General features: G+C 34.0%; 1 protein-coding gene across 1 annotated transcript in view; it reads left to right on the plus strand.

The window, feature by feature from the left end:
• The window catches only part of FBXO8 (F-box protein 8), a 14,913-nt gene extending 5,582 nt beyond the window's left edge, over positions 1-9,331 (plus strand). Inside the window, exons 4-6 of the mRNA XM_010162289.1 lie at positions 6,133-6,251; positions 7,893-8,089; positions 8,679-9,331. Of these exons, the coding sequence (XP_010160591.1) occupies positions 6,133-6,251; positions 7,893-8,089; positions 8,679-8,866 (504 nt within the window). The 3' untranslated portion in view covers positions 8,867-9,331. The remainder of the gene's footprint in view (positions 1-6,132; positions 6,252-7,892; positions 8,090-8,678) is intronic.
• The last annotated feature ends 1,704 nt before the right edge of the window (positions 9,332-11,035 follow it).

The raw sequence follows: 11,035 nt of genomic DNA on the forward strand, positions 1-11,035 counted from the left end.
AAAGCTTTCAAATTAAGTGCAATACGTAGGTAACTTAAATGCGTTTTTAAGAATATATCAAGCTTTAATGTGTAACAGCTTTGTCCACCCAATTTTTTCTTTGTCTTTCAATTTATTTTAACATAATTTTTCACTTGCTATCTTAGTTTATAATATGCTGTTATATTCCGACCTAATTTAAAGTAATCTTGATAGATTTAAAGCATTTGGAGCTTTGACAAAAGACACTGAATAAAAAAATTGTTATTTTTAAGGGAAATTAAGATCTGCAAATTAGAGCTACCTTGTAGTATACTTAAATTAGGTATTAAATTTATTATGCTACACTTGCTTCTTCTGGGTTCATTATGGCTATATTATACAGTAGTAGTACAAACAGTCTGTCTTCTTCAGGCCAAGTGAGAGATGAGAACCTCAGGATATTTCCTAAGGGCTTCTGTTCCTCTCTCCCTGTGGAGCACCATAGCCTGGTAGGAATCATACAGGGCCTGAGTTTCAGGAGAATTCACACATACTATTGCTTTTATTGTTTACAACTGTGATATTGGCAGAATTATTATTATAAGGACACTGTGACTGGAATATATGGTATGACATTCCACTATTACAAATTGCATCTCCGAATTTCCTGCCAAACTCTGCTTTACATTTGATAACAGACCTGATCAAATTACTATAAAAATAGGAATACTTACAGCTACAGGAGCAAGATTCTCCAAAGGACACCGCCCATGTCATGAAAATGGGTAACCAGGCTCCACAGCAACAGCTCCAGAGCTAGCGGTGGCTCACGGGGTAGGGAAGAGCATCTACACACTTTGTGGTAGGATTCTCTGGTTAGCCATTGTTGTGTGCATGGTGTTGTGATATCTGCTGTAATTTAATATATTGGTGTGTGCATGAGCTTGCATAATTCATAGCAGTTACTCACATTCTGCTGAAAGGATGTGCATAATCACATTACATGTAATCGGGGCAGGGGGGGGGGAACCAAAACCTCCAGTGCATGTTTGGTTTCTCTTTTTTGTTGTTGTCATCAGTTTGGGGGTTTTTGGTTTTGTTTTGTTTTGTTTTGTTTTTTCATATTAGTGCACCACTGTAGCCAAGATTTTGGAACTTGGTTATTGTTTCTTTGGGGAGAGTGGGTGGTTTAGTGTTACCGTTAACACTTGAATCTGAATATTATGTTGTTTAATCTGCCTACATGGTCTCTGCTGTATTTTATTCTAAAGACTGTATGTTGTATGTGAAATGTTTCTCATGCAGTGCTCATTTCATATCTCATACGCTTATGACTCAGAATTTGTAAGCAACCAGAAGTTATTTCCCACTGTTTTGTATACTGTTTTGAACTCTCTACAAAATATTTTGTCAAGTTTATTACATGGAACTATGCTATGTAGTTAAAATTGGAATTGAAGGTGAAAAAGAGAATCCTTTGGTCAGGAAATAAGGTCTGATTTTTGTTTCATTCTTAATCATTCTAACGGATTCTGTTAAATAGCATTTATTTTTATGGATCTATTGGAATCTGGACTGTACTGAAACTGTCAGACTTTAGTGAGGTCAGGAACAATAAGACAGTGCTTATACTAAGCTTGGCTTTCCACTCTTCTGATTGTCTCATTCATTACCAATGCCCTTAGTTTTTGACAGAGAGGTCAGTTTTCTGACCTTTTCTTGACTACAAATTAATTGTTAGCCACTTGCATGAAGCTACCTTACCTGACTTTTAATTACAGATAGTCTAGATGATGGAATATTTACTGTGATATATATTTCTAACCAAACTTTTTGAAAACTTTGCATTGATTTATCTGTCCTAAGAATATTATCGAAAAAGTTGTAACAGACCACAGCTGAAATCTTTTGAAAACTCTACATTAAAGTCAGAGAACTTTACTCTTGTAAATTACTACTTATGGATTCTGTGTAACATGAAAAGTATTTCTATGTTCTACTTGTGATTTCTGCCATCATAAGTGTGTATCACTGAGACTGTATTTTAAAGACATATAGTGAAAGAGACACTGTTTGAAATGTATGTTCTATATTGTGTCCAGATTTGTCACCAAATGACTTGATTCGTAACTTAGGAAAGAAAATATAACATCAGTACTGTGCATTTTGTTCCAGAAGATACACCATGAAATATATTAAGATATTGCATTTTCCTAGAAAAATGAGAATAATAATACCATACGTGTCTAATTATTATTTACTAATAATGTTAATTTTACCTAGAAGCTCCAGTTAGAAATTGAGGCTCTACTGTGCCAGATACTGTATATACAGAATAAAATGACAGTCACTGTCCCCAAAGAATTAATCTAAATAATTAAGGTAGCATTTAAACTTCAGTTCCTATAATTCCTCAGCTTTTATTTAATAATGTTTTAATTTGGTTGGTGATCAAAATCAGCTTTTTTAAATGAAAGTACAGACTAGAAAGAAATCAGCATTTTATGTTGATAGTTGTGCAGTCCTAACAAAATGTAAAAGTGTCACTCACAGAATTGTAAATCACCTAAAAATATTAATGTTAATATGCTACTAGTGATTTCCTTAGTCACCTTTTAAAACTATTTAAGCTAAACAAATAGAGCATGTGTGCAATCATTTATGTGAAATTTGAAATGTCAGGTATTAAGTGAAATTTGTCTTTATTGACAAATGTATTTGTCACCTGTTTTCCTGCACTACGTTTAAATGCACATTAGGTAAAAAGCTTCATAGTCTCCCAACTTTGACTTTGCAAACAATTCCATTTAAGTATTAAAAAGAGAAATCATGTATATGTGTTGAAAATATACGGATTCCAAAATTTCTATGCTATTAACTTAGAATGTGTCTAGTTTGTTTTGTATATGTATCTAAACAGAGAAGTCAAAGGCAACTACTAACGTTTTAATGTTGGCTGCTGTACTGAAATGTTCTGAAAGTACTCTTAACAGAGAAAAAAAACTCAATGCAAAAATGAAACCAATACTAAAAAAGAAAACTTTTTGATTTTTAGATACCCTCTGAATATAAATGAATGGAAAGGCTCTTGGAAACAGATAGAAAGCGAGTTCGGAGTGTCAGTGCTGTAATAGAATAGGTTGGTAAAACATCATGTGACTGGAAAAAAAAGGAGCAATTGTAAAAAATAACATTGAAATGCAACAAATTGTTTTTATTGTTGCTTTTAGTCTATTGTTATTTGCATATATAATTTAAATCATTAATTAAGATTTTATCCAGAGCTTTCTGAAATTCAGTGGTAACATTCTTGCCGTAAAGGCAAGGTACCCTTGAGGCATCTTTCCTAATTCTCTAATGCTGAGAACATTACAGTGACAAGCAGGCTCCTCACATGAGTTAGCTAAATACAGAGCTGCAGGAAATCTTTGCTGTTGTGCTGTTCACCTAACTTCTCTTCTACTAAGTCAGAGTTAGAAGAACATACCATGTGTGCTCGTCCTGCAGTGTTTCCTAAGTGTTAAAAAGACCTCTTCAGATAGTGGCACAGATCTGCCTACCTGGCTTCAGTCAGTGTTGCCAAAGAGAATCACCAGATGATTGATAAATAACCTTAGTATAGATTTTAATAATGTGTAGAACTACTTATTTCAGCTAGTATACCTGCCACATGCGACCATTTTAGCTACCAAAAGTGATTTATTTCAAGTGAGGGTTCTGAGAGGAATTCAAGGCAGTGGTTACAGTGTTACAAAAAGCAGATTTGATGACATGCCATAAATCTTGTAAATAAATTTCGTTTGCTGTGAGCCAAAATTGAAGAACTGTAAAGAGAAATCAGGTTTCTGTTGTTGCAAAGTATTTATGATTGCTTCAGAAGATATAAGAAGCAACTAAAAGTGATGGCATGTGCTGAAGTTTGTTTTATTTATACCCTGTTTATTTGTGAAGGTGATGAGAAAAATGAATAATGAGACTGCATTCACAGAGAAAGATATTGTCAAGGATTATGTGTGGTTGGGGGAGAGAGATGGAATTAGAGACAAGGAATAAAAATGCTTTGCAAAAACTTCATAGCCTGTCAGGTGAAGATCCTACACTGACTTGAAACTTAGTGCTTGAAAGACATTACTGATGGCATTTACTGTCACAGAGAAACCAACCCATTGTCTGTTTCAAAGAAGGTGTTGTTTTCATCCTGCCTCATCTATGGCATGCCAGGTATTTTCTGGATATGTTGCAGAAGTGTTTATTGAATAATTGCAGCAGGAACACTACTGAGTGTTCCTCACCAGGCTTCAGTTTGTGTTACCTGAAGCAAATACTTATTACTGAAGCAAATGCATAAGTCTCATTAAGTCAGCATATACATAAAGGAGATGTTCTGCTGCTAGTCTTGTATAAATTGCCGAAATACTTGAGGAGTTAATGTGCAGTTGGTGTTCATTTTGATCTTACATTTTTAGCTTCCTCTTTAGCTCTAATTCAGGAAAGTACGTAATCTTATATTGTCCATCCATATTATGGACAAACTTAAATATGATCTAATTTGGACTTAAACATAAGCTTATTATGCTCCTAAATAAAGATTCTTCCTAAAATAGGGGCCTAAAATTGCTCAGATTTTTCTTGTCTTACCTTTATAAAATCTTCTCCTTTTTTTTATTTTATAAAGCATTCTTTTAACAAAAAAAAATGCTGATTAACAAAAAAAAAAAAAGGTGTGCTGATCAAGTGTTATTTTGTATAAATATGTAAGCAAAAATTATGGACTGGTAAAAACAACTAGTAATGTTGCAGGTATTTGTTGGCTTTGCACTTGTGTTATCGATACCTTAAGCATATATTCTAATTTCTTTTTTGCTTGATATAACTGAGACTTTACTTTACTAATCTACTTCATAAAACAACTTTCCAAACCTGCACTCAGTCCTTTATTTCTTTTTTAAGCAAAATTGAAGAGCACTGGGAAGTTAGTTTATACACTGAATGACAGATTGCCCCTGCATCTTTATAGATATAATGTAAACTAAAAGGGCAGACTTGCAAAATATTGTGAAGTCTGATATCAGAAGATTTATGAAAAAAAAATTCAGAAGTATTTTAAAGGTGATTTAGGTTCTGGCCTTGGTACATTATCCTATGCAGAAATGCACTGTCCTACACATTTTACGTTATTTTAACGTTATGGTGTAGTCAAGAGATACTGTGCTTAAGTATTGTAACACTTCTTTCTAACAAAAGCCCAGAATCACTTCCAGCCCTTGCCAAATTGAATTAAAACTAATTAGTTAGTTCTCAGGTTTAGATTTTTATTGTTGAAAAACGTGAACATTTTTTAAATCCATTAGGTTGGTTTTGGTTTCTGAGATCACAAGGAAAATAGTTTTATGCTTGGGGATATTTCAATGAACAGAAAGAATTCAGAATATCACTAAAATATTTTAAAATTAAATTTGGCATGTGTATTCTAAAGGAAATGTGTTCTTGGCAAAGTGTGGAAAATTTTGGAAATCATCATATGAATATAAAAGACACACACGATTGATCTATCTTTTAAAAATTTTTTTTTACATTAGGCACAGTGTTCTTATTTATGTGTATGCATATTTATATATGTTGATACTTACCTATGCTTTGAAATCAGCGTGCTTGTGTTTATTTGCATTATTACACATTTAAACAAATGCATTTAATGCATCTGTTTGAATGTGATACATCATATACATGTGAGAACATTAATGTTTTAATGAAAGATATTAAGACTAAACCCATTATGGCTAAGACTTTATTATTTACAAAAGTTATGAAATTAAAAGTTATGGTCCCTGCAGCTTTTTAAATACAATTTAAAAAGTATGAAAACCAAAATACTAGTCTACACTGTAAAGAAATTATTAAAGAACTATCATGCTTGTTATGGGGGTCATAATTTTAAATTTCCTAGTGTGGTTATATGTAAAATCTGAACCATGATGATAAATTGTTTCTTTGCATTTTATTTATAATTTTAGAGTGCATTGTGCATGTTGCAATGTGATTTAGAGGACGAGGAATCATTCTTAAAAATAAACCAGTAGGATTATATTCCTACATTGCCAAGTACAATACTTGTTCTTAAACACATTCTGAAGATTAAAAATGCTTATACATACATGTATTTTATCTCAGGGAGTCAACTACTTTATGTCCAAGGGCATACTAGACGATTCGCCAAAAGAAATAGCTAAGTTTATCTTTTGCACAAGAACACTAAATTGGAAGAAGCTGAGAATCTACCTTGATGAAAGGTAATTTGATTTTCTCTTAAGACATTTCCTATTCATTTTCAATATACAGCACCATTCAGCAATATTTTTCTTGCATTGATGTATTTTTAAAGACATAGAAATGCAAGAAAATGCAACTAAGTAATGCTTTTGCTAAATCTGAACAGTTATTCAGTTCATGTATTTATGTGACTGTAACACTTTATAAGAACCCCTGAAAATACCACCTATAACTAGTAAATCTCACATCCTGTGCTTTTTGTGCATTTTTCCAGTTCTGGCCATAAAGCATAAATTGTTTTGAAGTTACAGTGAGCATTTAAACTGCACACTGTGCTGTAGGACATTGGGATTTTATAGATATTTTGCTGCTTTTTTTGACTTGAGGTTTCTTTTTTTTTTTTGCTGTCTAGTAGGGGTGTTAATAAAAAAAAGCAGTTATCACCTTACCATGTGATGATAGCTTTTTAACTAATGTTGAATCATCTAACCATTACTCGGTTGTCTGATATTTCTCAAATAGAAATAGTCACAGCCACCTCCTAAGATGCAGTAGAGCACCCTCTTGGACACAGCATGAGCTGCAGCAGAGAACACTCTCCCTGCTATGGCATGCTCTTCTACCTCCACAATGCTTTCTCTTGCTCTCCAGGATACTTTCAGGTTGGGGTAGTGCAGTATGAGGAAAGAGGAGCACCAGCACATTCAAGCAAAGTTGACAAGAGGAGGAGAATAATAACTGGACCTAAATAGGAAGAGCAGAGGGACAGCAGTGCTTCTAGCAGGAACCTTCTCCTGCTTCTCATCCTCCTCGGCCTGTACCACTGAAGTAATAAAAGGAGTAATTCTGTGGTGTGATCATCACTGACAGTCTTGTGCTGTAAAACTTCAGATTATCAGATTTTTTGGCAATACAAAACCATTTAACAGATAAGATTGCAAGTTAATATTAGCAACCCCTACTGCCATTCATCTTCCCTTCGTAAAGAGTGTAATCAGGACTAAAAGATAAAAACTAGATTTATAAATGTTGAAACTCCCCTCTTAGTACTGAAATGTTTAATAGAAAGGATAAACATATGAGAATATTCTTTGGTTCACTTAAAATTTGCTTCCAAATTTCCTTCAGATGTCTTTTGCACATCTGTTCATGTAATCTACTCTGAATCCTTTAGATGCTTCTGTATTCAGTGGAAAACACTTGAGAGCATCACACCCTGATGGACTTAGACTTTAAAGGGGTTTTGTGAACAAGTTTTATTTAACTTAAGCCTAGTTTTAACAAGATACTCCTGTAACTTCTACTTAGGCATGAAAATGTGTGACACATGAATCTTGTTCCCTTTTCTGTGTTTTTTTTAATAGCTTTGTCAGACAGTTTAAAGGAAGTGAAGCCTGTATGTAGACTATGATTGAATATGCATATAAAGAAACTTAGAATTCTGAGTAATGTATATTTTTATAATATTTGGCTACTGTTGCATCTGAAGAACATGTTTCTATTATCTTTGTGCTGTTAGTGATAATTTTCTTTGTCTTTCAGCAAAAAACAAAGTTCATAAACTATTCTAAAGCTTTAATTTTTATTTTTAAAACCTACATTTTCATGTTTAAACAGTTAAAATAAACTTTTCTAATTATGTGAGATTTTTATTCTACTAGGCGAGATGTTTTGGATGACCTTGTGACGCTGCACAACTTCAGAAATCAGTTCTTGCCAAATGCACTGAGAGAGTTCTTCAGACACATTCATGCTCCTGAGGAGCGTGGGGAGTACCTTGAGACTCTCATAACAAAGTTCTCTCACAGGTTCTGTGCTTGTAACCCTGATTTGATGAGAGAGCTTGGCCTTAGCCCTGGTAAGCAAAAAAGAGCTTTCATTTAGTGGATCAGTCTTTATATTTCTGGATTATGCTACTGTTTGTTTTGTCTGTACTATCTCCAAGTTCCCTGTTGCAAAGACTTAATATTTATCTTGTGGATAGTCCCACAGAAATGAGAGGGAATTTTGGTCCTCACTCAAGTTAACAAGCATTTCTAATTGGTTGAGGGGGAGACTGTTTTCAGCAGTGGGACTGCTTACATATTTAAAGATAAGGTTTAGCAGGATGTTGGCGTTAGTTTACAAAAACATAAAGAATCTGTTTAAATGAATGTGCATAAAGCCTTTAGTGACTTTTGGGGGATGTAGAAATATTAAGACATTTGTAAATGCTCATTTGGCAATGTGCTGACATTATTACTTTGAAAACTGCTGTATTAAATTTTATTTCGCTGGGATACCCTTTTGAGTTATTATATATGTTCATATATATATCTATATGTTCATGTAGATATAATTATAAGCCCAGCTGATGAAGACCATAAGGTTCTTGGACAGGGAACAATATTTTTAATGTTCACAGTTCCCTTTTTAATTTTTTTCTTTATTTATTCGCTCTTGTCTAGATGCAGTTTATGTACTGTGTTACTCTTTGATTCTACTTTCCATTGATCTGACAAGCCCTCACGTGAAGAACAAAATGTCAAAGAGAGAATTCATCCGAAATACACGACGAGCTGCACAGAATATCAGTGAAGATTTTGTAGGGCACCTTTATGACAACATCTACCTTATTGGCCATGTGGCTGCCTAAAAGCACAGTTTGCTAGCACTTAAAATTTCTAATTTTCAAAAACTACATCAATTCAAGAAATTAATTTTTTTGTAGAGATGGGGGTTATTTCAGTGCTGGTCATTCTAACCTCTGTATGCAATCAAATTTAGTGTGTGTAAATGTGTGTATGTGTAAACTACCTTTTCTATCTATTTACTGTGGGAACCGAAGGATTTGGAGGTTTGTTTTTCATATTTTTTTTTTTAGTTTTGCACAAAACAATGTCATTAGTCTGACACGGCCATTTACGAATGTTAAACTGACATTACAGTCTAAGCTGACAAAGTGGTGAATTTGTGCATTAGATCTGCTTGAAACTTTAATAAGTTCATTCTTTTTAGAATACCGTGTAATGTGTATATATTTAACTAAAGAGATTTATAATCATAATTATTTTATTGTAAAATATTTTAACTAAAATTTCTCCTTTTATCTCTTAAAATAGTGTTGTACTTCTTTCTTTTGCATTTTTTTTTTACAATGCTGACTACCTCAGATATGGAAGTTAGAGAAACAGTGGTCTGAATACTGCAATAAAGTTTATTCTAGGAGATGACAGAACACTTGTAAAATATCTAAGATGATACTTAATATTGCATTGACAAACTTGAATTAGCATATTCGCAATCTGCTATTCACTCTAAATTTAAAGAAGATTACAGCCTCTAGTTTAGATGAACCCTGATGTCACACAGGGATAGCCTAGGGAAATTGTGCAGTTTACCTAGAGAGAGCTAACCTGTATTGCAGACATGAGTTACTGGGGACATAGGACAACTACAGTTATCTATTCAGCACAGTAAGCAATGAAAAATCTCAACGGGGAAAGTGGTAGGGGCAGGTAACGTGTTGCTGCTTTCAGCTGCTTCCCTCAATCTAGAAGTGTCAATGGTGGAAATGCCCAGGCAAATACATACCAGATGACTCATTGCTAAAGCTGTTAAAAAGTGACTGTGCAAGATTAGAGCAGTGATTGTGCAGGATTGGAGAGCCATTTCAGACTCAGATACTGGATCACGCTTTCTAAGTCTGTCGTGGCTAGATTTTAAATAGTTCTAGATTTTTGAAAATACTTTGGATCAGGTTATGTCTTACATTTTCTGAAGTGTGTAGAATATTAGTAGTATAACTGCTGGGTGATGTGCAGGAACTGAATGAGGATTTGCCTGTGTTTTGTTCAGATAACTCATAGGGCAGTGCTTTTCTTAAATTAATGTAACATGTAGTTGAAATCAGAGCTGTTCCTGATTATGGTTGTTTACATAATATTCAGCTATTGCTAGCATCTGGATTCATCATGGTAACAAGTAGATTTATCCTTTTACCCTACCACACCATGAGGTTACCATGAGGTGTGGTAGGACGATATTCTTAGTTCTGTTCTACAGATTAATCTGATTTTTTGTGTGTAGGAAGCCTATGGCAGAGCCAGGAATTGAATGCAGGTCATACTCTTCATAGGCACACACTTCTCCCACATGGCTGCTTTCTGTTTGGCACCTAGAGGGTGTTACATTTGTATTAGATATGAGAAGAGTGATGACAATGACAGTCCACATAAGGGCTACATAAATGACAGGGAGGAAAGAATGTAGCTACTGCTGCTGTTTCAAGTTTTCAGTACGTTTTGTTTATAGCTCTGGTCTATGTGCCAAATGCGCTCAGAAAAAGTTGTAATTTTTTTATTATATTACCTTTAGTCAAGTGTAAAAGCCATTTGTATTTGTGTAGCGTGAACAGTCAAAGCCACAGAGCCAGCAGCATTGCAGCTGTCTTCCAGACAGGTTTTACAGTATCACTGCCCTCTCTCAGGATAACTTCTCATCGCTTCGCCCTGTGTTGTTTCATGTATTTTAGAAAGCCCAAGGATGAATTCTGCAGAGGTCAAATAATCTTAAACACAACTAAAAAGTGTATGGTATGTTAAGTGGCTTTGTTTAAGGCACCAGGTATTTGATCCTGAAAAAAAAAAAAACATGACAAGTTGGAAAACTTTTAACATAATCTGTAATATTAACAAAAAAGGAGGATAAGTCACTCTGTGTTCCTTAAAGTGATCTAGTGTGAAGACTCCAGAATACAGCTTTCTAGAAAACATTCCGCAGAAGTTACACATTTAAAAAGAAGAATTCAGTGAATTTTGAAATT

The sequence above is a fragment of the Antrostomus carolinensis genome, unplaced genomic scaffold (assembly GCF_000700745.2).
Source record: "Antrostomus carolinensis isolate BGI_N321 unplaced genomic scaffold, ASM70074v2 scaffold24602, whole genome shotgun sequence".
Taxonomy (NCBI): Eukaryota; Metazoa; Chordata; class Aves; order Caprimulgiformes; family Caprimulgidae; genus Antrostomus; species Antrostomus carolinensis.